Below are 24,943 nucleotides of genomic sequence, written 5' to 3' on the forward strand. Positions count from 1 at the left end.
ATACTGCATATGCCGCTCTGAAAAAACAGCATAAAAGACAGACTCTAATGTGACTGGCTACATCACAAACTTCAGTCATCTGTTACTTTTCAAAGGGCTTCATTCAGTTTAACAGATTGGAAATGTAAAGTTAAATCTAATCACATGGCAGCATCTTACTGCATTTAGACATGTTGACATGGTCAAGACGATCTGAAGTTCAAACCTCTGACCGTGTGTCATGGTTGTTGGTACCAGATGGGCAGGAGTATTTCTGCTGCTGCTAATCTACCAGGGTTTTTTACACACTTGTCTCAAGAATTACAGAGAATGTTTAAAAAAGGAAAAAATGTCCAGTTAGCAGCTATTCTCTGGGTGAAAAAGCCTGGTTGATGAGTTCAGAGAATGGCCACTCTGGTTTGTACTGAATGAAGGGCAACAGTAACTCAAATAACCATGAGGGGTCATTTCTGAACGTACAACACGTCCAGTATTGTTGCTCACTATGTCCATCCCTGTACGACCACAGTGTCACCAGCTTCTGATGGCTACTTCTGGCAGGACAACACACCATGTCACCAAGTTCATCTCAAACTGGTTTCTTGAACATGACAATGACTTCACTATAATCAGATGGCCTCCACAGTCACCAGATCTCAATCCAATAGAACACCTTTGAGATGTATGGGGGATGGGAGATTAGTCTCATGATAAATCTGCAGCAACAGTGTGACGCTATCATGTCAATATCACATCAAAATCTTTGAGGAATGTTTCCAGCACCTTGTTGAATCATTAAGAATAAAGGCAGTTCTAAAGGGGTCCAACCTGGCTCGAGGAAGGTAAACCTAATAAAGTGGCAGATGAGTGTATTTTCACAAAACAAAAACATTTCATAAACACAAAAACAATTCACTGAAAGCAAAAATATTTCACAAAATGCTATGAAAAGAAAAAGCCTTGTGCATAATTATACTTCACTTTTTTTAAGTTGACATTTGAGACACTTTTGCATTGGTTTCCAATATTCAAAATATGTTTTTCCACCCATATTCATACTGTAATTTAGAATATCCAAAAAGAACATTATGAAAAGAAACTACAGGATTGTAGATGTGTCAAATGGGGGCATCTTACCAATGTTTGACAGAGCTTTGACAAGAAATGCTGTTATAGATATATATATATAAATATAAATACTTTTAGAGGCAAGTTTGCTCATATTTTTAAAAGTAAAACATGTTATCCATGAAATGTCAAATTTACAGTTTTACAAAAACAAAATACTGAACAGAAAATATTCATTCAATCGAGGTTCATTGTTATGTTTGATTAATTGTTGACTTCTCAGAGAAGTCCAGTGAGCAGGCTCAAATGTAGGTATAAAAAAGGGGAATTCAGTTTGAAAATTGGGTTCATATACCAACAAGTCAATGAGCCTAAACATATTTCTAAGCTACTCAGAGACTATTGGACCAAGCAATAGGAATGTAGAGGACTGTGGGTAATGGACTGGCCAAGTCAAAGTATGGATTTAAATCCTAGAACACACTTACTGTAGTAGATTCAAAGATGGACTGCACACAGTTAAATCTAAAGCAAGTCTGTGGAAACAGCTAAAAACTATTTGGAGCTCAATAACAACATGGACTGTTGAAAAGTAAAGAAAAACACAATGCCAGTAAGAATGCAAGCTGTTCTTAAGGCCAAAAGAGGCCATATAAAATGTTTCTTGGTTATAGCGTATGAAAAAGGACTACTTAGTTGTTTCAGTTTGTTATTTGGCCAATAATAATAACAAAAACAAGTTTTTGAAATATTTCTAAAATGTGTTTTCTTAACAGGTTGTCTAATAAATGTGTTAAGCACAGTAGGTCTGCACTTTCCTTTTCTCTTTCCAAAATAAATAAAACGGTGATAAAACGCCACAATAAGCTACTAAAGAACTGATGACATCTTTAAGTGTCATCAGTGTTTCTTTGTTGTAAAATGTAGGAAACCCAACATTTGGAGTGATTGACTTGGAGAGACTCAAAATACACCTAAACATACTTTTGTTTCAGGTACTCGTCTCTCCATTAAAACAAGTCTAATTAGAAATATACATTTACATGTGTTAAATAGGCCAGCCTTACAAAGCCTTTTCATGTTCACTATTTTAGATATAGTAAGTTAAACGTGTAGATTACAAACTGTTATAAATCTGCAAATTGCATGAATAAGGCATAAATAGGCCAGAATTATTATGAGTAATGAAGTTTCACCGTGCATGAAGGTGGGTCTGGTGAATTACCTGGTTAGACAGAAGGGGGAGCCACTGCGCCATGAAAGCAACAGCACATGTAGCGCCTCTGGAACAGAACGAAAGATCTAACAATTCATTATACATTTACAGACCGGTCACATCATCAGTGTACAGCAAACAAGAGAAATACACAACAATCTATGAAAATGTTTTTTAACAAGACGCTTCATCTTGAAATGATTCAAGTTAAAAACCACAAAAACACATTGAACAGATTTTCTTTTAATGTAAAAATACATAATTACAAGAAATGCATGGTTACTGTTTTAGACGAGCATCAACAGTTCACGTGCCGCTCCACCTACAAAATGAATATTAGTCTAAAAAAGTAATAAATATAAAACGATGTTGATAAAAATGTAAAAAAAAAAAAAAAAAAAAGAAAAGAAAAGAAAAAACTCTTGTACCTGACTATTAAAAGTTTTGAAATGTTTCTTTTTTATAAATACTTAAAAAACCTGAAATATCACCTCAGGGAAGTTCAATAATCTCAAGCATGAATGAAACAGTAACACAGTCTCACCTTCAACAGGTGTCGCTTTAGTTCAAAGTGCCAGAACATCAAGAAACAAAACTACAGAGACCCTGAAAAGGACTGAAAAAAATAAGAAATAAAAAAAACATCTGGTGCATAAGAAAATACAGCCTGCTCATAACAGACGTTTACGTGCTCACTTGGAACTCTTTGAGATATCCCGGCTCACAGAGGTGACAGAGCATGAAGCTCATCCAATAACACAAAAAGAAACTCTCTGTTGCACTATTTCCTTACAGAGGTTTTCTGTTCCTCAACTGAATTTAATTTTGTCCCCTTAGGACCTCCGTATAAAACAAATGATTCCTCTTATGAGAATTCAACTAAAAGTTCTGTTTGTTCATTCTGCATAAGAGCCACGCTGAGCACCCTGTGAGACTGAGGGAGCAAAACGTAAAATCAGCTCCTGCACAGAGGCAGCAACATTATTAAGGACCTGACAGACCAACACATGTACACTTTGGTTGTTTGAAAGATGAAGTTACATCAAAGTCACAAACTTTTGCAGTGTGCACAAAAATGTAAAGAAACAGACAATGAGCGTGTCAGTGCATCTCTGCTTAAAAGGCATCTAAAGTTTCATTCCCTGTAAACAGCAAACCAGAAAAAGGCCGAAAAATAAGGATTGTGCCTTTAAATAACCTTTATGTTCACTGATTCCAGCTGTTCATTACGTCAGCCCAACCTCAGGCAATGTTGTCGTATAAATACAGTTTCCCCTCATATACAATATCAAAATACAAATATTCATAAAGAAAACATCGGCTAAAAATTCACCCACAATTCCCTCTGGAGGGTTCGTAACCATGGCAGCAGCAGGGGAGGCGGAGTGACGATGACGGTGCAGAGCCGCTCCCATCACGTCCTGCTCAAAGACTCCATAAATAAACTTTAAAATACAGTCTTGCGTTTGACAGAGTGAACGTTGAAAATCCAGTGTCTCTTTCATACGACCACCTTCCCCTTGATGTCCAGCTTTGTGCTCTCGCTCGCTTTGTTGGTCTGCTCCTCGGTCAGAGTGATGTACGAGTACACCAGGCTGCCCGCAATACTGCCCCAGAAACACAAAACAGACACAGGATCTCAAAAATGATCAATACTGTATGATGTTTTAAAACAAACAAATCTGTTTAATGATCAATGATAGCTTGAAAAAACTTCTGGTCCCATATTCACGAAGCCTCTTAAATACTTAGAGTTGCTCTAAGTGACAAAATTCCTAGAAGCTTCTTCGAATCACAACATTTTCCCCTCAAAGTTCAGACTACATTCTGGAAAAGTGATTCCTAAAGTCTCTTCAACCTAAAATGAGCTCCTAAGGTGTCCAACTTTTAGGAGTAGTGAGGAGGACTTCTAACAGGCTCACGCCACATTCACACATGCTGCGTCTGCACTGTGGTTTTGTTCCGTCGGACGGCCTGCGCCTATTCACACTGGACGCCTTTCGGGAACTTGAGCGCACCCATCCAGCTGTGCGCGTCATGAGAGAAATACAAGAACATGCAGACAACATGTCTCTGTCTTTCTGAGGAGGATTTATTGTTCGTTTGGTGCCTTGACGTTCTGTTGATAAAGTGAGGAAAATACGATCGCGAGTAGAATTGACTAGAAGCTGTTTGTGTCTAGCTTGACGCGTCTGCAGCTTACTTTGTCGAAAATAGACTCACAGCTTTTTTTAAACTGAGCAGAGCGACATGGTGCTGGTGGCGTGCTCCAGAGACAGACCGCAGCGACCTCTTGTGTGAACACGACTGACTAGAGAGGCAGCTAATTACCACTTTCCTTTCCTGACCGACTGAATGTGAGAACGCGCCTTGAGAGCTTCTCAAGCTGAGGAGAAAATGAGGAAATTTGTATAAAAACACGACATGGAGTATTTTTGACTCATAGCTGGGCAGAACAGACAAATTATTTGTGCAGACTTTTTAATCCATCTCTTTTTTTGGTGCAAAGTGACACATGCATGTTGTGTTTCTCGATGCGTGGTCAGCTCCTCGGGTCACTTAGTAAGGCTCTTTACCTGCTGATGTAACGATCAGCATGTGAAGAAGCTGCTGCACAAGTCGGCATGTGATTTCAATAATCTTGTAAACTCCATACGTTTAAAGTTCGTCTGACAAGTTATCACACAGATGACAATTTCAAAGTGTTCACAGTTATGCCATGTCTGACTAGATTCTATGTTTGATTTTATTTCTCTCTCTCTTTTTTTCTTTTTTCGGCCAATCACAGTAAAATCCCTCCTGGGCAAAAACTCCTTGCTAGGAACTTTTCGGCTCAGTCTCTCTGAGACGATTCTCTGATTGTTGGTGAATACGGGCCCAGATCTTCAGTCATGTAAGTATGGAAGCGCAATGCATTCACCGAAGAAAACAAAATAGACAATACCTATTAATTATGAGATCTTGTGACTTTATGTTTGAGAGGCTCTAAAAAAAAAATTTAAAAAACACTTCTCAAAGCTGCTGGATGATTCAACGTGCCAAATGTGTGGTTTCATTCAGTCAGGAGCTGAACATGTTGCAGCACATATTAGTGAAAAGATCTATTACATTTCACAACATGATCCAGCAGTTTGAAATTCCTGCAGCTGATTGGCTCTTTAGTATCAGATATGTGTCAGCACTGCTCTTCCTCTTTTGAAGAAAACCCAAGAGTTGATCATTTCAGTGAGGAGCCAAGCTGTGAACTGTGTCCCCCCTCAAACACGCCACGCTTGTATTGAATATGTGATTTATGAGGCTTTTAATGAGCAGCACCGTGGACACCAATAGATCCTCTGCAGCATCTTAACCGCAGGGTGATCATGGCACAGCTGAGTTTATCAAGAAATTAAAAACAGCCCACCAAATTAAAACTGACAAGCTCCTAGTTGTTTACCCCATAAATTATTTTTTCATGTCGGAAAAATGAATCTGACAATTCGCAATCCTATTTTCCCATGTCCCATCAGAGTGGGAGATGTTCCCCTGAGGGAATGTGAAGTTTCAGGAAATAAAAAAGGATATTGCCGAAGTCAAGAGTGTAATGATTCAAACAGAGTTCAGCCTTCATTTCAATGCTACGTGTGACTGGACTTATTCAGTGTGTAACACGAGTGGTTAAGAACACGTAGACGCCATCTCTCCCTCTCGCACACTTTGTAGTGCTTTCACACTTGCACAAAGTTTTCGGTGGCTTTTTCCAGAATTTCTCCGGCTAGCCCTTGGTAGAATTTCCCCGTGAAGTGTGAACGAGTAAGCTGATGTGAGAACGCAGCAGGATATAATCAGGAGAATTCTCCTCGAATGAGTGGGAGGGGGGGGGCGGTGATCATAATGAGTCCATACCTGATATTTAAACCTATGAAGTTTGTCCAGGAGAAGATGTAGTCTCCACTGAACACCATCCCGATGTACGTCACCAGCACATTCTGCATCAAGACAAGACATTCATTAGCCGACTCGTTGGGCGTGTTTGTGTATTCACCTGTTACCTGGCATGACTCTAAGGTTTACCTTGACGCAGCCGACAATCGTTGTTGTTAACGCAGAGTTGTATTGTGTGCAGAGCACAGTGGAGTACATCAGAACAAACCTGCAAAACAAAATTTTTTGTACATGAGCCAACTGGAATAAAGCAGCCGCAGCAGCCAGATTTCACAACATTACACAATGTTAGTAGAATTTTTAACACAAAGAGCAACTGTGAGCCTGAGAGGGTCTAAAAATCTGTGACATCACGAAAAAAACTCCACACAGGCTTCATTTATTCCACGTTCAGTTTTCAGGTTGCGTCTTGACACATGTCACACACACCCAACACAAACAAGACATTCTCTTACCCCATGATGCAGGAGAGGATGAACTGTGCAAGGAAAAACATGTCTGACCAACCGTCATACTCCACCGCCTGAAGGGGGAAACACAAAATCAGAACGCGACAACTTTCACAGAATACACACAAAGATCACACACAGTTGGTTTGGTTGAGTATTTCTTGTCTATGTGTGTGCTCATTCGTAAATCATTCTGGTCATGGTTCTATTTGATCTCCACCCTGCCTTTTAAAAGGAATACGTCACCCATTTGCATCAAGCTTTGTATCAACCTGCTGGTATTTTTTAATGGTCGTGCATCCCGCCCTCATTTTCCCCTGAGACAAGAAAACTCCTTATTTCTTTGCCTGAAAAGGAGCCTCTGATTAAGCAAAAAACGGCATTTTGCGTCATCAGAGGCTGCTGTGGTTAGAGGGAGGCAAACTATATCGGTAGTTCCTCATGTTTTCGGCCCACTGAAGCTACAGACCTATCACAGGTCAGTGGGTGACCTCACTGCCAGAATCTAAACAGACTCTGGGGAGAAAGCTGAGAAGAACCGACAACAGCAAAAAAAAAAAAAAAAAGTATGTTTCAACTTCAAACTGATGTGGATGAAGGGGATTTTGAAGGTCTTGTGCTCAAATCGGATGTTCATGCTTCTTTATACGAGCCGCAATATAGCGACAAGCTGATGGAGGAACAGGAGGCGGCGGTGAGGAAAAGGAGCCCGGGCCGGCTCGAGCTGGGGTGGACTGGTGCCAGGAATTTCTAAGATGCCTCTTCCTGCTGAAACTCAGGAGGAAGTCTTTTGAGTTTTGTGCAAGTGTGAAAGCAGCTATAGAGGGGCGTCATCAAGAGACCGTTTCTTTAAGACTAGTTGTAGTGACTGATTCTTCTTGCCAACTTGTGTTTGTCAGGTTTCAAGCTGTGTGGAAAGAAGCTATGCTAAGGACATTCCTGAAAGTTTAAACCCAAGCAACCTTTTACAAAGGTTCTCAAGAGGACGATTCATAATTAAAGAGTTCAAATATTCCTCCTCATTTCTTGACCACCATGAGCTCAAAATAACTTCAAGCTCCCTGCAGTGGTGATTCAAGTTATCCAATATCATCATCACAATACTGAACACCATAAATCACTATTAAAAGATTTTTATCATCTCATTGAGACCGAGCTCAAAGAGTACTTTAATAAACACTCAGGAAACTATTTATAAACCTTCACATTCAACAGCAGCAGGACTCTGTGTCCATACTGAGGTGCTTCAACCAGCAGAGGCTGTAGTTTCGGCTGTAATAACTCGACTGGGTGTATAAAGGACGCTTTGTGCCCCTGAGGCTGCAGGGCCCCAGCTGGTCCAACCACAGAGTCTCTGCCAACACACACTAACATCACACTTACTGCGCACATACATGCTGCTGCTTACACATTGAAACGCTCGCTGCTTCAGCTGTTCAAACTTTAATACTGCACACAATTACACTTTAATATTACACACAATAAAATCTCTGTTGTTTAATACGCACAGTGTCCACAAGTGTAAAAGCTTACAAAAAAGCCTTCAGATCTTCAGCCATTTCTTCTTCCAAAAAGGAGAAACTGCACTCGTCTCTAATTGGCTAGCAGCTTTTAGTTAACATGATCAAAGGATGACTTTTTTTTAAGTTTATGACGACTTCAATTAAAACATCAGAGAGATCTTTAAAAAATACATGGTCTGAGAAAGTATAAAAAATGTTAACAACTTTAGCACAGAATAGTCCACAGCAGTCTCCTCATCGCCAAACTAAAGGAGCAGTATGTAAGATATCTACTGAATGAATCGTAAAATGACCTCATCATATGATCAGATATTAAGGAAACGTGTTATGTTCTCTGACAACAACGCAGCCACTGTCACCTTCTTAAGTTTCGATTCTTGTGCTGAATGGTTTGTTTTGTTTTGGCCAGAGAAGGTATGCGGTTTTTATGGCACCCCCAAACGGCTTAGATTGCCAGATATGAGAGCCGTTATCAAACCAGCAAACCAGCAGGTGATGCAGTGATGGCCGTGGACTCCTGATCTTTCTAAGAAGCATCATGTTTAGAAACTTGGTAAAACTAGCATAACTATTGGAGATGCTTTTAAAAATGGTGAGGAAAAATGGTTGGAGCGCAGAAAGGTTTCAAGTGTGATGCAGAGCTGGCTAAACACTGAAGCTTCCGTGACACAGGACTGCACTGCATATTTATTTTTCTTCTGAAGTTGGATCACACAAGTTTTTGTGAGATCTCATGACTGTGGAATCTTTCTTTCCCTCGTCTCGTGTGCAGTTCAGAGGATCATAAGGATAAAAATCGGTTGAACCTTTCCTTATGTCGATGGTCTCCCACATTTTGTCCACTGTGTGAGCCATAAACTGTGCTCTCACCCCAGATTGAAAATAAGACAGAAGCTCTGTTGTTTTTTTTCCTTTTTTAAAGACATTAAATTGTTTTTATACTGAAACATTGCAAATGTCTTTGTGCAAAATGAGAACAATGACTTACTCAATATTGGTAGCCCGGGACTTCTACTTTTGTTTGTATTAATATTGTTTTGATTTTTACAACAGTCACATCCGCGTTAAAACATAATGACATCAAGAAAGCCCCTTCTCTCTACCATCTAAAAAAATACACCCTTAATAACGGATCAGTAACATAAAGTAATGAAGAACACCAACCTGATAACTTTAGGATAGAATATTGCTTTTTAGGCTTATTTTACTGATCATAGTGAACACAAGCTAAACTCAAACTTCTTACCTTCTGCACATCTCCAGTCAAATGAGCCAGCAGCAGAGTAGGAAGGATCATAAATAATGCATTATAATACAACAATCCATATTTCCCCAGCTCCTGTATGAGAGAGGGGAGGGGGCATGGAAACAGATGAACAGGAAGGGACAGAAACATGAAACATAAGCAGGACCAGAACAGAGTTATTCACTCAGACTCTCAGTGCATTCCTCACTAACTAACATACAGATGTCATGCAAGGCCACTATTCACTGCACGACCTGGAACCTTGGGGCCGACTGTTGCTGCTGCACGTGCCTCCATCTTTTCTCCCTCACACACAAACACACACACGACTCTGTTCTGATGCATGTGAGGAGCTCTACAGTCGTCACAGACTAAATGTGGACACAGTTCTGCCTCTGCTGTAATGTGAGATCTGAGCAGTTGAGTCATGTGACAGAAAAAAAAACACTAAAATCAGCTACATGCTATAACTGGCTGAACATGACTGGTGAAAATGAAGCTGAGATAAGATCTAATGCCGTTTAGAATTCCAGCAGATTTATAAAATGAAGGTAAAATCCAGTTCAGTTGGAATAAAAGTCACAGTGAGTTCCTTTATGGCAGACTGAAGCTGAGGAAAAGGTTGGGTCCTTGACATTCACCAACATCAGATCAAGGCCAAAAACAGCTTCAACTCAACAATGCTCACTATTCATCCCACTGCCCTGCCACATACCTTCGCATCTAATTTTTGTTTCATGTAGGCGCCGTTCGCTGCAGTCAAGATGTCGTTCATGAAGATGAACACGTAACCTTGCAGGTCGAAGGCCAAGTCAGCACTGTGAACGGAAAGAGGAGCCAGATGAAAGGAAGGTTTTGGCTTTTTGCCACGCGATGATTCGTCAGAAGCTGCAGGAGACGTTGTTCACTAAATCCTGCTTTAACCAACAGCTGAGACAGAAGTTCAATAACTCAGAGATGTTTTAGGTTTTTAAGATCCCCGTTCAAATCATTTCAGGAGTGTAAGAAATATTTAATGTGTCTGTATCTCTACAGTTTAGGATCAATTTGGTTTGTGTTTAAAAAGCAGTATTTGTGGAGTAAATCAGATTTATGACACACATTCAGCTAACACAGGTTAGCGTAGGTTGTTCAGATTTAGGGATGTGAAGTATTTAAAATGTCTCCATGAAATGAAATCAGTGTCAGACTGCAGGGCAGTCATGTGTGTAATGACCCCTCAGACAATTTAACTGTAGTGAGGACATCTCTCAGGGTTGGACAAGCCTTTGTAGTGCAGGTTTGGTTTACAGCCGGGGACACCTGGATGCAGCAGGACTTTACCTTGCAGCTATGAACGCACCGAGGATCATCGTAAACACTGTCAGCTGCACCGGTCGGGAGAACTTCTTCCTGTGAGAGGTCAGAAAACAGCAGAGCAATGAAACTCAATCCAGCTGCTAATAAAAGCTCAAAGGAAGCGGCTCGGTGTCTAAGTGAAGTGACAAAGAAGACTGAGTGATCAATGACGTCGGGCAGGGTGATCAAACTTTCTCTGCAGGGGACGTGTGGGGAATTTTGATGAAGATAAACTTAGGAAAAATGAAATCAATAAACATAAATGAAACAGCTGGCAGCCGGTCAGCCCAGTTTCATGTGTTAGTGCAAAGTACAGAAGTACACGCCCACTTCCCAAAGCTTTGTTTGAGCTGCTGGCTTTAAAACAGAGGGTGAACTCTTTTTTTTTTTTCCTTTCTTTCTTAATCGTTCTAGAAAAGAGCATTTTAAACAGCCTATCATAAAGTAGATCGGTTGGGTCGTGTCCTCTACCCCCATTCCTCATGCTCCGTGTGTTATCAGAGCTGTGATGGCTGAGCTGTCATTGTTAATAAACTCACCGTCCAGACAAAGTAGGAGGAGACGCATCCTCCGTTTCATGCTCATAGTGAAGAAAAAAAAAACCTCAAGTATAAACTTCTGTGGACTAGTTTTCGACATTGATAATACTTCAAAACTGTTCGCTATCATGATACCCCCCCCCCATATCTTCAATTATATTCTTAACAAAGAGCTGCTGAGAGGGAAAGAGAGAGCACTACATTTCTTTTTTAAGTGTGTACGATATAGAGTCATTTTCTTTGAAGAGGACGTGGCTACATGGTATTTTTTAAAACAGGTTTCATAAAAGGAACAAAAAATGATCTTGTCCACACGCTAAGTCTACCAAAAACATCTTTGTCCACATGAAAACACACTTTTCTTTTACAGCTGTCATGAGCACGCCATCGAAACATGTCACCCCTCAACCAACCACCGCCCCGATGACCAGCCTCCCGCCCCCCTGAGTGTCATCCCAATGTCTCCAGATAGCACAAAAAATGATTGATTGACTGAAGTCAAAAACGATGTCCATGACATGCTTTAAAGTTTTTGCTCAGCAATGACCATTTCATTTACAAAGTGGTCCATTCTGGCGTCTCTGCGCGTCAACATAGTCAGAGAGTCACTGTCTACGTATGTGTAACCGTGTAAAAAGTCCAGTTATTAAGACCAACACGAGGTGGTTACGTCTGCTTTGACACTAATCTCATGTAAATAAAAGTGAGTGTTGCAAGATGGATGGATACTTTATTGTTCCCGCCGGAAATTTGAGGCATCTAGCAGCAGTATAAAAGACATACAGGACATAAGACATTTGTGATGGTGACCTCCCTCCTGTTGTTGTTGTACTCGTCCTTTGAGTCAGACCTTTAAGTTCCTCCTGCACACGCTTCAGCTCCAGTGATGTTCTTGACATGTTTGGTTTGGTACGGTTCGTTTTCACATTGCACTTTTCGCAAGAGGCCCAGAATTCGTAAACAAAACCACATGCGCAAAGATTGTTCAATCATTGGACGATAAGGTCTGGGGCGGGGTAAAGCAGTAATCCCAAAATAAAAGTAAACATCATGGAGATCTTGCGTTGGCTGTCCTGGTATTGAACATTTTGAGCAACAGTTACATCCGTTTAGTACAGGTACGAAAATATTCCATTGTGTAAATAAAAATGTCTGTCGATGTGTGAGCAATCAACCGGTGTTCTGAAGAATGTGGCCAAGGTTATCGATGAAGTATGTGGCGCAGGGGAAAGTAGGAGGATCAGACTGCCGCGGGGGAAAATAAGAAGTGAAGCGCCAGGAAAACTCTGCTGCAGCTGCTTTTCTGTTCATAGTCTGTTTGAATTAGAAGTATTGGATAATAAAAGAACAGAGCGATGGAACAGCTGTGAAAGTGTCTGAAAGACAGAAAGAAGATTGCCTCTGCGTCTTATATCAAAGAAGTAGGCGATAGAAACAAACAAGAACACTGTGCTGCTAATCAAACAATTATTCCCTTAATGTGTGTGGCAACGGGAGCCTGTTATGTCCAAATAGGCAAATGATTTTTAGAACTGGGTCTGACTGAGGTCTGGTCGCTTTCACACCTCATACGAACCGTACCAGGGTTCGAACCGTACCATGGTTTGTTTGGAGAGGAACCGAGACCACCTCTTCGGCTGGGTCTGGGTCCGGCTGTTTGGTGCGCACCTGAGTTCGATGGTTTGTATTCACACCAACCCAAAAGGTCAGGGCTTTAGTTCGTTTCAAGCGAACTAAACAAGGAAGGTGTGAATACATCCTAAAAATCTGGCTAAAAATGTGCTACCAACAGATCCAATGAAACGTGTTACCGTTCAACTATGTGACTTCTCACCAACAGTATAACTTTTATTCTGACAGCATCATCTAATTATAGACAGTAATCCTGTTTTTGTTGAATGGTTCGGCCCTAAAGTGATGGAAAGTCTTACTTGAGCAGGAATCCTTCAGCTATCATTGTGAACAAGATGGAGAACCTCCTGAGGACAGTAAACATGGGCAGGCTGGAGGGAGAGGACAGAAATCACATCATTAGCAGTCATGCCCGATGAGCTCATTTCCAAGCTTCACATTGAATCGTCATTCAGCTGAAACGGTTTACAGACGAGGACTTACTTCAGCCTCTTTGTCCCAAAAAGACCAGTGATTTGGTTTCCCACATAGAGGAGAGGTAGAGGAAACGTCTGCAGAACAAAGTAGAAGTACATTTTGTAGATAAAGATCAAGAGGGTTGTCCTAGTTTGACAAAAAAAACGAGACTCCAGGCAGAAATCACTTTGTCATGAAGGTGGTTATTAACTTCCCTTGGCCTTTTTCTTCAGACTTTGTGTTTGCTCACAAAAAAAAAACTGTAATACGACTCTTTTGGCTCAAAAGGGAAGAATCACAGGGAACACCTGCTTCTGTAAATGTTATAATGAATAACAATAAAGAACAATAAAGAACAACAAAGAGTAACAATCTGGAAAAAGAAACACTGCTACCACAAATACGGCCAGAGAATTTCTGCAGGAAAATTATCTTGTTAATGCATAATGTAATGTTTATTTATTCTAACACCTGATGCTGTTTTGGTGCCTCTGTACTCGAGCTCTCAAACTTATGTCAACAGTATCATCTAGATATGCATTCAGCAGGTCTACATCAGATACTTGGAATAACTTTTAGGTCCAAATCTTAGCAAGTAAATATCGATTAGCCATAAGGGTAGTCACAAGACTGGAATTTTCAATTTCAGTACTGTTCTAGTAAAAAAATCAATTGACACAGATAAGTGTTTTTATCCCCCGGCAAATAAAAATAAAAACTCCTAGAGACCCATTACTGGCCAATTTTTTAGTTTTAATCCAAAGAATTACAGGCAAACTCCTGCACATGGTCTAAATTGCAAAAATTGGGAAATCTGGAGGAGATTGTAGTCATACTGATTGTGTGCATACAGTTTATGATTTTAAAACAATCGCAGGGAATGAATGGCACCAGCCCCTCCAACTGGGTTGAGGGGAAATCCCCCTGATTACATCCTGCTCATTCTTACATTAGTGCAAGTGTGACAGAACGATTAGCATCAAAAGAACATCCACAGTGTCTTTAGCGTCTGTTCAACATTTATAAGTGGATTATCTGCAGTGTGACATTTAAAGTGAATTAAATAATGACAGGAGGAGGACAAGGGCTCTGACTTTCTTCAGCACTAACTGAATGCATGTTTGTTCCCATGAAGAAAACCTGCAAACACACAGCTCGTCTCTGTGTCACGATGCACCAGATCAACAAGTTTCCATATAAAACACATCTACTTCATTCACAGACAGGACTGTAAGATCCATATTTGAGCCTAAGAGCTGATTGAAATCTATAAATCTGAACCCATAGAGTAGGCCAGGTGTGCAGGTTTTAACGTATACTGTTCAAACATTAAAATCACTTAGTAGTGCACATCTCTGGTTTATATCTCACCTTACGAGGTATGTTCTCATCACAGTCCGGGAAGCTGATCACCCTCGCAGCCCTGCCCACCCACAGCACGACCACAGTGGCCAACATCTATACACACACACACACACCGTATATAAGTTGATGAATGGATACCTGCACTAAGGTACACATGTGTTTCTTAACTCACCTGTCCAATGCCCACACATATTGAAGAGGGGAACCTGAATAGTAAAGAGGAGCTACTTTAGTCACAGTACAAACAAAGCTAAAATTTATGATGCTAACATGCTAAACTATAACCCTCATTTAGATGACCGATCAGCTAGCCAAAAGTTGTCCGTTAGCTAATGAAGCTCCACCAGTCGCTGACTGAACTTCAGCCGATAGCTTAGCTAACACGTTAGCATCCAAACTAGCGTGAAGCCCGTTAAAGAGGGCACGGGAACAGTTACCTGTAGTTAGTGAGAACGCTCTTGTTCACCACGACAATGAGGAACGAGCTCACACCGTAAAAACCGGCGGCGAAGAGCTTCACGAACAATGTGAGAGGTTTGTCCTCCATCCCCGACCAGAGCTCATTCCTGACTGAGACACTGCTGCTGCTCACCCGCTGCTGCCATCACTGAACACGCACACACTGACACACACATGCGCGCGCGCGCGCAGAGAGAGAGAGAGAGAGAGAGAGAGAGAGAGAGAGAGAGAGAGAGAGAGAGAGAGAGAGAGAGAGAGAGAGAGAGAGAGAGAGAGAGAGAGAGAGAGAGAGAGAGAGAGAGAGAGAGAGAGAGAGAGAGAGAGAGAGAGAGAGAGAGAGAGAGAGAGAGAGAGAGAGAGAGAGAGAGAGGGAAGGACCCTAGTAAAAAAGTTTAAAACAAAAGTCACACTGAGTGGATATAATGCATCATATTGGTAAAGTTTGGTATGTTGATGCAGAACAATTGTGTGTAGTAATGCGTAATAATAATAACTCCATTAAAGTAATATAAATGATACATTTATAATTTTGATTACACTAATCTTAATTATTTCAGCCAGTCAGTCCTTTACTTCACAAAAGAAACAGATGCACGAAATGCTGCTTTAGAAAACTTATTTTTCTGATACAAGCAAGACTTTAATGCAGCCTGCAGCAGGATCCTGAGGCATTATTATTTTTATTTTGCTTTTTAATCCATCTTTTCATTTGCAGTATTATTCCTCTGCCTTGCAGCAAAAATCACCGGCACCACCCAGATCCAACTGTCAGAACTTTACATAGGAGCAGCAGAAAGAAATGCAGTCTGCGTCACTGAGGACTCTTCACACCCCCTTCACCACTAATTTCAGTACCTTTAACTAAAAAGAAAACGCCCTCATTCCCACTGCATTTTTTCTCTGAACATTGTTTGTGGAGTCCCCCAGGGGTCAGTGTTGGGCCTTAAACTGTTTATATTGTATTAATGATACACGTAAAGTGTCAAATGTTTGAAAATTTGCCGATGACAACGACGTTTTTTGTTCTGGAGAGAACTTAGATAAATTATTAATGCGAATCACTTCAGAAATGAGTAAATAAAAAATCTGGTTTGATAAAAACAACTTATCCTTCAAAATAAACAAAACTAAAATGATGTTATTTGGTAACTGTAAAACTAATACTAAGGTTCAAATACAAATAGATGGGATTAACATTGAAAGAGTTCATGAAAAAAAATCTTGGCACTTTAATAGATGAAAAAATTAATTGGAAATCACAAATACAACATATACAAACCAAACTGTCTTGGAGCATTTCAGTATTATTCAAAGTAAAGCAGGTTTTGGATCATCACTCATTCCACATTCTGTACTGTTCACTAGTTTCCCATATTTAAGTTACTGGTCAGAGGTTTGGATCCTCATATACAAGAATTCATATCCACTTTTCACACTTCAAAAAAGAGCTGTAAGGATAATTTACAATGTCAGATATAGGGTTCACACACACTCTTTATTCATACAGTAAAAACTATTAATGTTAGCAGATTTTATTGAATTCGAAACAGCCCAAATAATGTACAAAGCAAAAAACAATAAGCTACCTTGAAACATTCAGACATTGTTCTATGACAGAGAAGGGGGAGACAATTTAAGGGGTAAACTTAACTTCAAAACGGACAACCACAAAAAGTTTTGTATATCAATAAGTGGAGTGAAGCTGTGGAACAGTTTGAGTATGGAACTTAAGCAATGTCCAGACATCAAAAGATTTAAAAAGGGTTATAAAAATATGATTTTCACAACATACAGGCATGAACAGGGGCTTTGAAAGTCACCAGGTTTTTACAGGGATTATTGCTTACATATTTGTTTATTTAAAAAAGTGTTTTTGTCTTCTTCTTCTTTTCTTCATCTGACTGAAAGCCAGCTATCTGACCTGACCTAGCTCAGGCCTGTGTATTTTGGCAGGTGGTTTGAGATAAAAACCTGACGTGTCCCTGATAAGAGATGTGTCTGAGCATGTGCCACGTTGCCTGGACAGACATCCACTAAGTCACTGAGTGAAACTTTCTTTTCTTTTTGTGACTCAGCACCTGACATGTCTGGTCTGAACGCCTCACTTGGATACTTTGTGTCTGTGGTGATCTTTGCAGCCTCAGTGAGAACTCTCCTGAGAAAATGGCCTCGTTTGGGGTTCATGTTGGAATTTGCGTCCTCCTTCATGCTGGTGGCCTGCTGGCTGGAGGTGCAGACCATCGTGGAGGTGGGGGAGTGGGCCGGGGGTCTGGGTCCTGATGTGACCGTGACCATGCTGTTTGTGGTGCTACTGACTTATAGTGTGGTCTGTGGTGGGGCATCAGGTAACCCCACCTTGGTGCTGCTGAAGTTCTTGCAGCTGGAAACCCCCACCCTGCCCACCCTGCTGGCTGTGTTGGCCCAGTTTCTGGGAGCCCACCTGGCCCTGTTGGTAGCCGTGTACTACTGGAGTCTGGAGCTAACAGACATGCACATGATTAAGAACCTGATGGCTCGGGAGTGCAGTTCATCTCTGCTAGTATCTGTGCTGCAGGGCTTCTTCACCGAGTGTGTCTGTACACTCGTCTTCCTTCTTGTCCATCTCAACCTAAGACGCAAGTCTGCTCTGATCAGGATCCCTCTGATCGCTGCCCTCCTCACGTTCCTGTCCCACACTGGTGAGTCTAAGGAAAATAACACTCCTACAGGCTCTATGTCTCAAAGCATGAGATGGTGAATGCATGAACACTGAGCAAAAAAAGAAAGAATTAAACAAAAAAATGATGACCCTATTTTCACCTCTGAAAAGGCAGGCCACTTCCTCAAAAAACAGATTCAGCCAGTAAGTTTACATGCAGTTAAAAAACTGTGCTAGTCTGACTAAAACAAGACTTTACAACTACAAGTCAAGATTTTATAGTGGCCGAAATTGTACTAAAGTCGATTTTCTCAAAGTCGGACTAACGCACCTAAATAAAAAAAATATAGTCAGATTCAAACTGGACAATGCTTTCTGCTCCAGTCTTAGACCCTGAAGTCAAACAGCATAGCAGAAGTCATGTTGTTATCGGACTACAGTATCAACATAAGCCAGAGGGATAGTCTGAATCAAAGTAATGCATAGAGTAGGTACGAAATGTGCAGAGCTGGGAAGTTATCAATGTTTTAACCTTCCATTCACCAACAGTCAGTTTGCTGCATGCTAACATTTTAGCAAAGTCAACTGCAAGAAGGTCCAATAGTTACTGGCTGAAAGGTGGGTTTAACACCAACTACTGCAGAAGAATTGGACATACTTCTCTCATTCAATCATTTCCCCCTCAGCGCTTGTATACTGGGACAAGAGCAGTAGTCCAATTCAATTCCCTAAGGAAGATGTAACTGTAATTTGACTCTTCTGTGCATGTTAATATAAGGACTGTATCTAAACACTACAGTGGGCCCATCCCCCACCCCAATGATCTCAATCCTAAAAAAGTAATAGATCAGCCAAAACAATTTCTCGCAAAAAAAAGGTTTTGAAATAATCAGTTCCTCAAAAACAAAATAAAAGGAGAAATATTTACTGATATCTCATCTTTTTCGCCAACATGCAAATTAAAAACCTATATGATAACTATCATATAGCTCTCTATAACTCTCTTTTGGTGGCACCTACACAAAAAGTCATAGAGGCCAAAACTTAACTTTACTCCCTTTAGCTTGCAGTTTAGTCCTTCAATTTCGTCAGAATTGTTCATGCTCGGTGAAATGTAATTCTCTTTAACTTTTTTTTATGTTGAGACATGCTTCAAGTGTGTGCAATTTACAAACTACATTTATCACCTGGAAAATTTCAACATTGTTTTTAATTCTGAGACACTTCATCAGTTGTGTGAATCAACATAATAAACTTCATTTTCCTCTTTGATTTTTGCAGCCAGAGGTTACACCTCAGCCTACATGAATCCATCTCTGGCTTACGGCCTTACCTTCCACTGTCCCGGATTCACTTCTGTTCAGTACGCAGTTGTTTACTTGCTTGGGCCTCTCACAGGTATGTCCCATTAATATGAATTAAAAGTGCAGCTTTTCAAGTTTACACCGTTAGTAATTCATTTGTTTTACAGGTATGATTCTGGCTCTCCTCCTGTACATGGGTCACATCCCGAGGATTTTTGCAAAGAACCTTTTATACTTTCAGAAGACACGATTCAGAGTGCCCAAAGGAGACAAAGGAGAGAAGAAGAAGTAGTGAAGTTTTCATTTTTATTAAATCAACCTTTTAAATACCTGACAACAGATGGTTAAAAGTCAACATATTCAGCTACAGAAACATGTACACGCATGTACAGAGATGTAAAGTATTCATGATGAGAAATAATTAAATTAATTTAATTTTTTTCCTTCCTTGTTGTGATTTTTAAAGAAATCTTTAACGCTTGTGCTTGCTCCTTCCAAAAATGTGTTTAGAACACCCCCTGCTGGTAGCGTTATGAATAAAATAGAAAAAAAACAGACCTCACAGAGGCCAAAATCTTACTCAAAGGAACACATTCAAGTGCATATTTTCTGCCATCAATGATATGACTGAAAAAATTAAAAAGGTTTAAAATAAACTTCAATCATATTTTTCAAGCCAAAGAAGACAGAGCTGTCTAATCGTCTGCATTGCTAATGTGCGTTTCTAATTTAGAGTGTGTGAATTTTTTGTGTGAACAAATTCAATATTGTTCAACTTAGACTTCTAGTTCTGTAGTCATGGAAACAGGTATCCATATCTTTGGATTTTTACAGGCATCATACGTGTATGCATGTTGTATATTGTGATATCATGACAACTATAACACTTATTTTTACAGACTGATGATTTCAATACTGATATCTTGACAAATTTCTCCATGATTGCAGAGACCATCAAGTCGCTCTGGTGTGGAATCAACAAACGATTATTTCAACTGCATTTGTCTGAAGTGTCATACGGACAGAAAAAAGTTATTCAAATATTCATTCAACAGTCAAATAATCTAAATACTTTAACTAAGAAAGCACGTCAATGTCACAGATTTAAATTCAGCAATCAGCATTTTAAAAAGCAAACCATTTAAGTGTTACAGAGGTCATAGTATCAGCAAAGAAATTAATTCAGGGCTGATGTTTTTAATGTGAGTGTTTGTGGATCAAAAACTTAAGAATGACTTTAAAGCTGCACATTTTCCAGAGGAGGAGAGCTGCTGCTGTGCTGCCCACCTACCAGGCTTTGGGTTTTTGGGCGTCTTTGTAACAGGAGGGGCTGGATCTGAGGGTGAAAAATACTTAAAGTTAACAGTCAGTACAAACAGCTGTCTTCAAGTCATCATGTCTTCAGTGGAGGTTCAATGTCTTAACTCTTTAACCCTCCAAAAGGTTTCTTTGACGGCTGGAGATATACTTGCTTTTAAATTGGAGAGTGAAAACTACTACTTGGAAAAAATTACCTATCATTCATTGATTCCTACTCTAGAATCTGGAAAAGCATCCACTGAACATTTCATTCTTGGCTTCATGAATTTCCATTTCATGACATGACATTTGGTGCTAAAAGGAAGTGTGGCATGTCACACACGTGCGATAGCCTGAGCTCTCTAGTGCGCCCTCTAGAGGTGCAGTGACACGTGTAATGCATCGCAGTGTATGTGAATATTCTATCATTACAAAGCCGGTTGTGTACATAACAAAAGGTTAAAAAAAAGAAAAAGAAAAAAAAAGTATATATTGCAGATAAAACATCCCCTTTAAGCCTTCTCCTGACTTTAACGTATCATGACACACTAGATTAATTAACAAGTAAATGCAGCAGGCCATGCTCACTCCCTTTTTGTTTGTTGCAATATGCAGAGCTGCTGGATATGCTGCTGACTACTCCTTAGTGTTGACTAGAGGTGCATTATTGAGTGAGTAATCGGTTGGTGAACATATATCCTCTTGTGCATATATGAGACTATTAAGAGTATTATTTGATTTATTGGTGAGGCTATCATTAGGCTTTAAAAATCACAAAGACAAAATGAATGCTGAGCTTAGTTATGACGATTTTGTGGTAATGCAGTCTGAAAAGAGGCCACTGATATTATGCTGATAGCTAATAGTCCTCTGTGACATAAACAGTGTGAAGCTAAAGTTCGTCACCTGGCTGTTTCTGATTCTCCAACTGAGCCTCAGGACGATCCACCCACAGGCTGTAATCTGGATTATTCAGCAGCCTCTTGCTTTTCCCACAGTTGAGACACCTCATGACGGTGAAACTCGTCTTTTTGTTTTTCCCTGCAGATACAAAATCAACATAAAGACGGTTTGTGTGTCAGAGACTTTACATTTATTCGATAACAGCTGAGAGACATCATTTTACGCCAAGAGCTGCAGTAGGGAACTTTCAGTTTCTGTCTTTTTTTGGAACCCTCTTCGGACAGAATGTAACATCTATTTATTCTATTTGCTAATCTAGGTTTGTAAGTATGAAAGTAGAAATTTCTGACAAAAAAATCCCTGTTATCCTAAATAACAATCAAATGTACATCAGTTAATATTTACTATGGAAAATGTAAAAAAATAAAAAAAACTAGCTTGTCGTAAATCTCATCTTTAACCAATCCCCTTGCAGCAGTTAAAGGCAGTAAAAATTGTATCACAGAAATAGTCAGTCTTGTTCATTATACACTTGTTTACTTTTCTAGGTCATAAAAAGGCATCACTACTCATTTCAGTCAGTTTCAAACCAGTTGAGAGGAGCTTTAAATGTTTTCTATGTGGTTAGGAAACGGGAAAGATAAAACCCAGGAAGTCTCTTTAAACGGACTCACTTCGTTGTCTTGTTGTCGCCGTCACTCCGGGGATGAGCAGGGAGCTGCAGTTCTTACATATTGTCCTCTTCACTGATGGGTCTCTGCAAAAATAAAATTAACATGTTAGAACATTTAAGAAAATAATATTTCAACAATAAAGCTGCTTTTTGTGCGTTTTTTCTAGCTGTCAACCAAACTTGCTGTGCCATTTCTAAATCAGGGATGTGAATAACATCATCTTAACACAATTAACATGAGCTAATAATTTGCAGTTAATCAGTTGACAACATCAGGTCAGGGAGGTTTGGGGGTCTCCTACAGAAAAAAAAGGAATGTGACAAAAATATGGAATTGCCCAATGACAGCAAACAATTCACTTTACATAAAAGTACATTTTATTCATTAAAATATATGCACCTATATGTTGAGAAAGTAAGTAGTTCAGTAATAAAAACAAGTCTAAAAACTGCAATCAACAACAGAAAAACTCATATTAAATAATATTATGCAGTTGTGAGGATGCAAAATCCAAGTTTATAAAATGTCAAATTATTTTTAGTAGGGTTAAAATTTCAATAGAGGTAAAATACATAGTTTTAAAACAAGGGGTAGGCTTATTGATGAAATTATTTATTCGTAGGCTAGTATTATTTCGCTAAAATTAAAATTAATTGAATCAACTACGATTGACTTGGCATGGAAACTCTCTGACGTCTTTGATTTAATTATCGTAATCTATTTTTAAAATGGGGTTTTCATTTATCCAAGCTAAGCTTCCCATACATACTTTTGTAGCAGGTTTGTAGAAATAACCTAGAACGTGATGAATTGTGCCGAGGAAGGTTTTTAATAAAGTTTTATGTTAAGATAGTAAAAAAATAAAAAAATAAAAACACTTGTTTGTAATATTTAGGTGAATTTCACTTACTGTCTGAGGACCAAACGTCTCGTTATGGTCTTCTGTGTAAAACAGTAGAAACGAGCCAGCTCCGCATTTTCCGGATTTTTGGATAAAACACAATGAGCCGCCTGGCAAGAAGAAATAAATACATCAATAATAATAATATCACCTGCGGAGTACAAATGTTCAGTTATTGTTTATTTATTACCTGATAAAGATAGTTGAGTCTTTCGTAAGCTTCTCGGTCTTTCAAATTACCTGCCATTTCAAAAAAGGTCCAAAACTCACACACTTCTCCTGTAGCTTCTCCTCGTCCCTTTAACGTGCTTACGCTTCTACTTCTACTATTGACTTTAATGGCAGTTGGTATCTACAACACCTGCATTACCGCCTCCTGCTGGATTGTAAAGGTGTTACAGCAAAAATACAGTTCTGGATAAAACTGAGAAACCACTGATTTTCTTGTTGTTGCCTTTCTCTGGTTCCTTTATAGGATGACACAAACCTTTAAATAAAGGAACCAGAGAACCAGGAACCAGAGAATATATATTTACACGGCTCAAAAAAATAAAGGGAATACTGAAACAACACAAATGTAATTCCAAATCAATCACACTCCTGTGAAATCAAACTGTCCACTTAGGGAGCAACACTGATTGACAGTCAATTTCACACGCTGTAGGCAACAGGTGGAAATTATAGGCAATTAGCAAGACACCCCCAATAAAGGAGTGGTTCTGCAGGTGGTGAGCCCAGACCGCTTCTCAGTTCCGATCCTTTCTGGCTGATGTTTTGGTCACCTATGAATGCCAGCGGTGCTTTCACTCTCATGGTAGCATGAGACAGAGTCTACAACCGACACAAGTGGCTCAGGTAATGCAGCTCATCCAGGATGGCACATCAATGCGAGCTGTGGCAGGAAGTTTTGCTGTGTCTGTCAGTATAGTGTCTAGAGCATGGAGGCGCTACCAGGAGACAGGTTAGTAGATCAGGAAACGTGGAGGAGGCTGTAGGAGGGCAACAACCCAGCAGCAAGACCGCTACCTCTGCCTTTGTGCAAGGAGAAACAGGAGGAGCACCGCCAGAGCCCTGCAAAATGACCTCCAGTAGGCCATACATGTGCATGTGTCTGCTTAAACGATCAGAAACAGACTACATGAGGGAGGTATGAGGGCCCGACGTCCACAGTTGGAGATTGTGCTTATAGTCCAACACCGTGCAAGATGTTTGGCATTTGCCAGAGAACACCAAAATTGGCAAATTCGCCACTGGCGCCTTGTGTTCTTCACAGATGAAAGCAGGTTCATACTGAGCACATGTCACAGACATGACAGTCTGGAGACGCCGTAGAAAACGTTCTGCTGCCTGCAACATCCTCCAGAATGACCGGTTTGGCGGTGGGTCAGTAATGGTGTGGGGTGGCATTTCTTAGGGGGGCCGCACAGCCCTCCATGTGCTCGCTAGAGGGAGCCTAACTGCCATTAGGTACCAAGATGAGATCCTTAGACCCCTTCTAAGAACATATGCTGGTGTGGTTGGCCCTGGGTTCCTCCTAATGCAAGACAATGCTAGACCTCATGTGGCTGGAGTGTGTTAGCGGTTCCTGCAAGATGAAGGCATTGATGCTATAGATTGGCCCGCCCGCTCCCCAGACCTGAATTCAATTGAACACATCTGAGACATTATGTCTCGCTCCATCCACAAACGCCACAATGCACCACAGACGGTCCAGGAGTTGGCGGATGCTTTAGTTCAGGTCTGGGAGGAGATCGCTCAGGAGACCATCCACCACCTCATCAGGAGCATGCCCAGGCGTTGTAGACGGGCACGTGGAGGCCACACACATTACTGAGCCTCATTTTGACTTGTTTTAAGGACATTGCATCAAAGTTGGATCTGTCTGTAGTGTGTTTTTTCACTTTATATCACTCACATAGCAGCAAGATGCAGAGTGCAACAGCCTCAATATAAAGCAGAGTCTTCATGATGCTGTTCTGATGATGTTCTTATGTCTTTGCTTTGATCAACTCTGATCACGGCGTTTCATT

The 24,943-nt window shown here is 40.2% G+C and overlaps 3 protein-coding genes across 4 annotated transcripts; 1 reads left to right on the plus strand and 2 right to left on the minus strand.

Moving 5' to 3' along the window:
• Positions 1 to 2,490: 2,490 nt before the first annotated feature.
• On the minus strand, positions 2,491 to 15,348 carry LOC306828051 (nucleotide sugar transporter SLC35D2-like). Of its 2 annotated transcripts, XR_013779696.1 has the most exons (13): positions 15,173 to 15,348; positions 14,908 to 14,941; positions 14,742 to 14,828; positions 13,398 to 13,465; positions 13,214 to 13,285; positions 10,729 to 10,797; positions 10,121 to 10,223; positions 9,406 to 9,498; positions 6,643 to 6,710; positions 6,317 to 6,395; positions 6,149 to 6,231; positions 3,601 to 3,870; positions 2,491 to 2,879 (listed from the first exon to the last, which is right to left on the minus strand). XR_013779696.1 is itself a non-coding variant. In XM_079350250.1 (12 exons), the coding sequence occupies exons 1-12, from the start codon at positions 15,280 to 15,282 to the stop codon at positions 3,765 to 3,767; spliced, it is 972 nt and encodes a 323-aa protein (XP_079206376.1). In that variant the 5' UTR covers positions 15,283 to 15,348; the 3' UTR covers positions 2,491 to 3,764. The 2 variants fall into 2 exon arrangements, 1 of the variants encoding a protein (XP_079206376.1); XM_079350250.1 differs by having other exon boundaries at positions 2,491 to 3,870.
• A 420-nt stretch (positions 15,349 to 15,768) lies between these two features.
• aqp12 (aquaporin 12) lies at positions 15,769 to 19,808 on the plus strand. The gene is made up of 3 exons (XM_079351352.1): positions 15,769 to 17,872; positions 19,114 to 19,230; positions 19,304 to 19,808. Exons 1-3 carry the CDS (start codon positions 17,278 to 17,280, stop codon positions 19,426 to 19,428), a joined length of 837 nt encoding a protein of 278 aa, XP_079207478.1. The 5' UTR covers positions 15,769 to 17,277; the 3' UTR covers positions 19,429 to 19,808.
• Positions 19,809 to 20,284: 476 nt separating this feature from the next.
• rpp21 (ribonuclease P subunit p21) lies at positions 20,285 to 23,454 on the minus strand. Its single transcript, XM_079351354.1, has 5 exons — positions 23,104 to 23,454; positions 22,923 to 23,023; positions 22,013 to 22,095; positions 21,342 to 21,476; positions 20,285 to 20,472 (listed from the first exon to the last, which is right to left on the minus strand). Exons 1-5 carry the CDS (start codon positions 23,158 to 23,160, stop codon positions 20,354 to 20,356), a joined length of 495 nt encoding a protein of 164 aa, XP_079207480.1. The 5' UTR covers positions 23,161 to 23,454; the 3' UTR covers positions 20,285 to 20,353.
• Between the last annotated feature and the right edge of the window lie 1,489 nt (positions 23,455 to 24,943).

This window comes from Symphodus melops (assembly GCF_947650265.1).
Source record: "Symphodus melops genome assembly, chromosome: 8".
In the NCBI taxonomy this organism is placed as follows: domain Eukaryota; kingdom Metazoa; phylum Chordata; class Actinopteri; order Labriformes; family Labridae; genus Symphodus; species Symphodus melops.

Excerpts from the sequence above, each read along its gene's own strand:
- LOC306828051 (XM_079350250.1), bottom strand. The coding sequence starts at position 15,282 with ATGGAGGACAAACCTCTCACATTGTTCGTGAAGCTCTTCGCCGCCGGT. Across the intron at positions 13,286-13,397 it reads TTTGGGACAAAGAGGCTGAA|CCTGCCCATGTTTACTGTCC; the intron begins GTAAGTCCTCGT and ends CTCTCCCTCCAG. Across the intron at positions 10,798-13,213 it reads GCTGAAGGATTCCTGCTCAA|GAAGAAGTTCTCCCGACCGG; the intron begins GTAAGACTTTCC and ends GACCTCTCACAG.
- aqp12 (XM_079351352.1), top strand. The coding sequence starts at position 17,278 with ATGTCTGGTCTGAACGCCTCACTTGGATACTTTGTGTCTGTGGTGATC. Across the intron at positions 17,873-19,113 it reads CACGTTCCTGTCCCACACTG|CCAGAGGTTACACCTCAGCC; the intron begins GTGAGTCTAAGG and ends TGATTTTTGCAG. Across the intron at positions 19,231-19,303 it reads CTTGCTTGGGCCTCTCACAG|GTATGATTCTGGCTCTCCTC; the intron begins GTATGTCCCATT and ends TTTGTTTTACAG.
- rpp21 (XM_079351354.1), bottom strand. The coding sequence starts at position 23,160 with ATGGCAGGTAATTTGAAAGACCGAGAAGCTTACGAAAGACTCAACTAT. Across the intron at positions 23,024-23,103 it reads GACTCAACTATCTTTATCAG|GCGGCTCATTGTGTTTTATC; the intron begins GTAATAAATAAA and ends TCTTCTTGCCAG. Across the intron at positions 21,477-22,012 it reads GGCGACAACAAGACAACGAA|GGAAAAACAAAAAGACGAGT; the intron begins GTGAGTCCGTTT and ends TTGTATCTGCAG.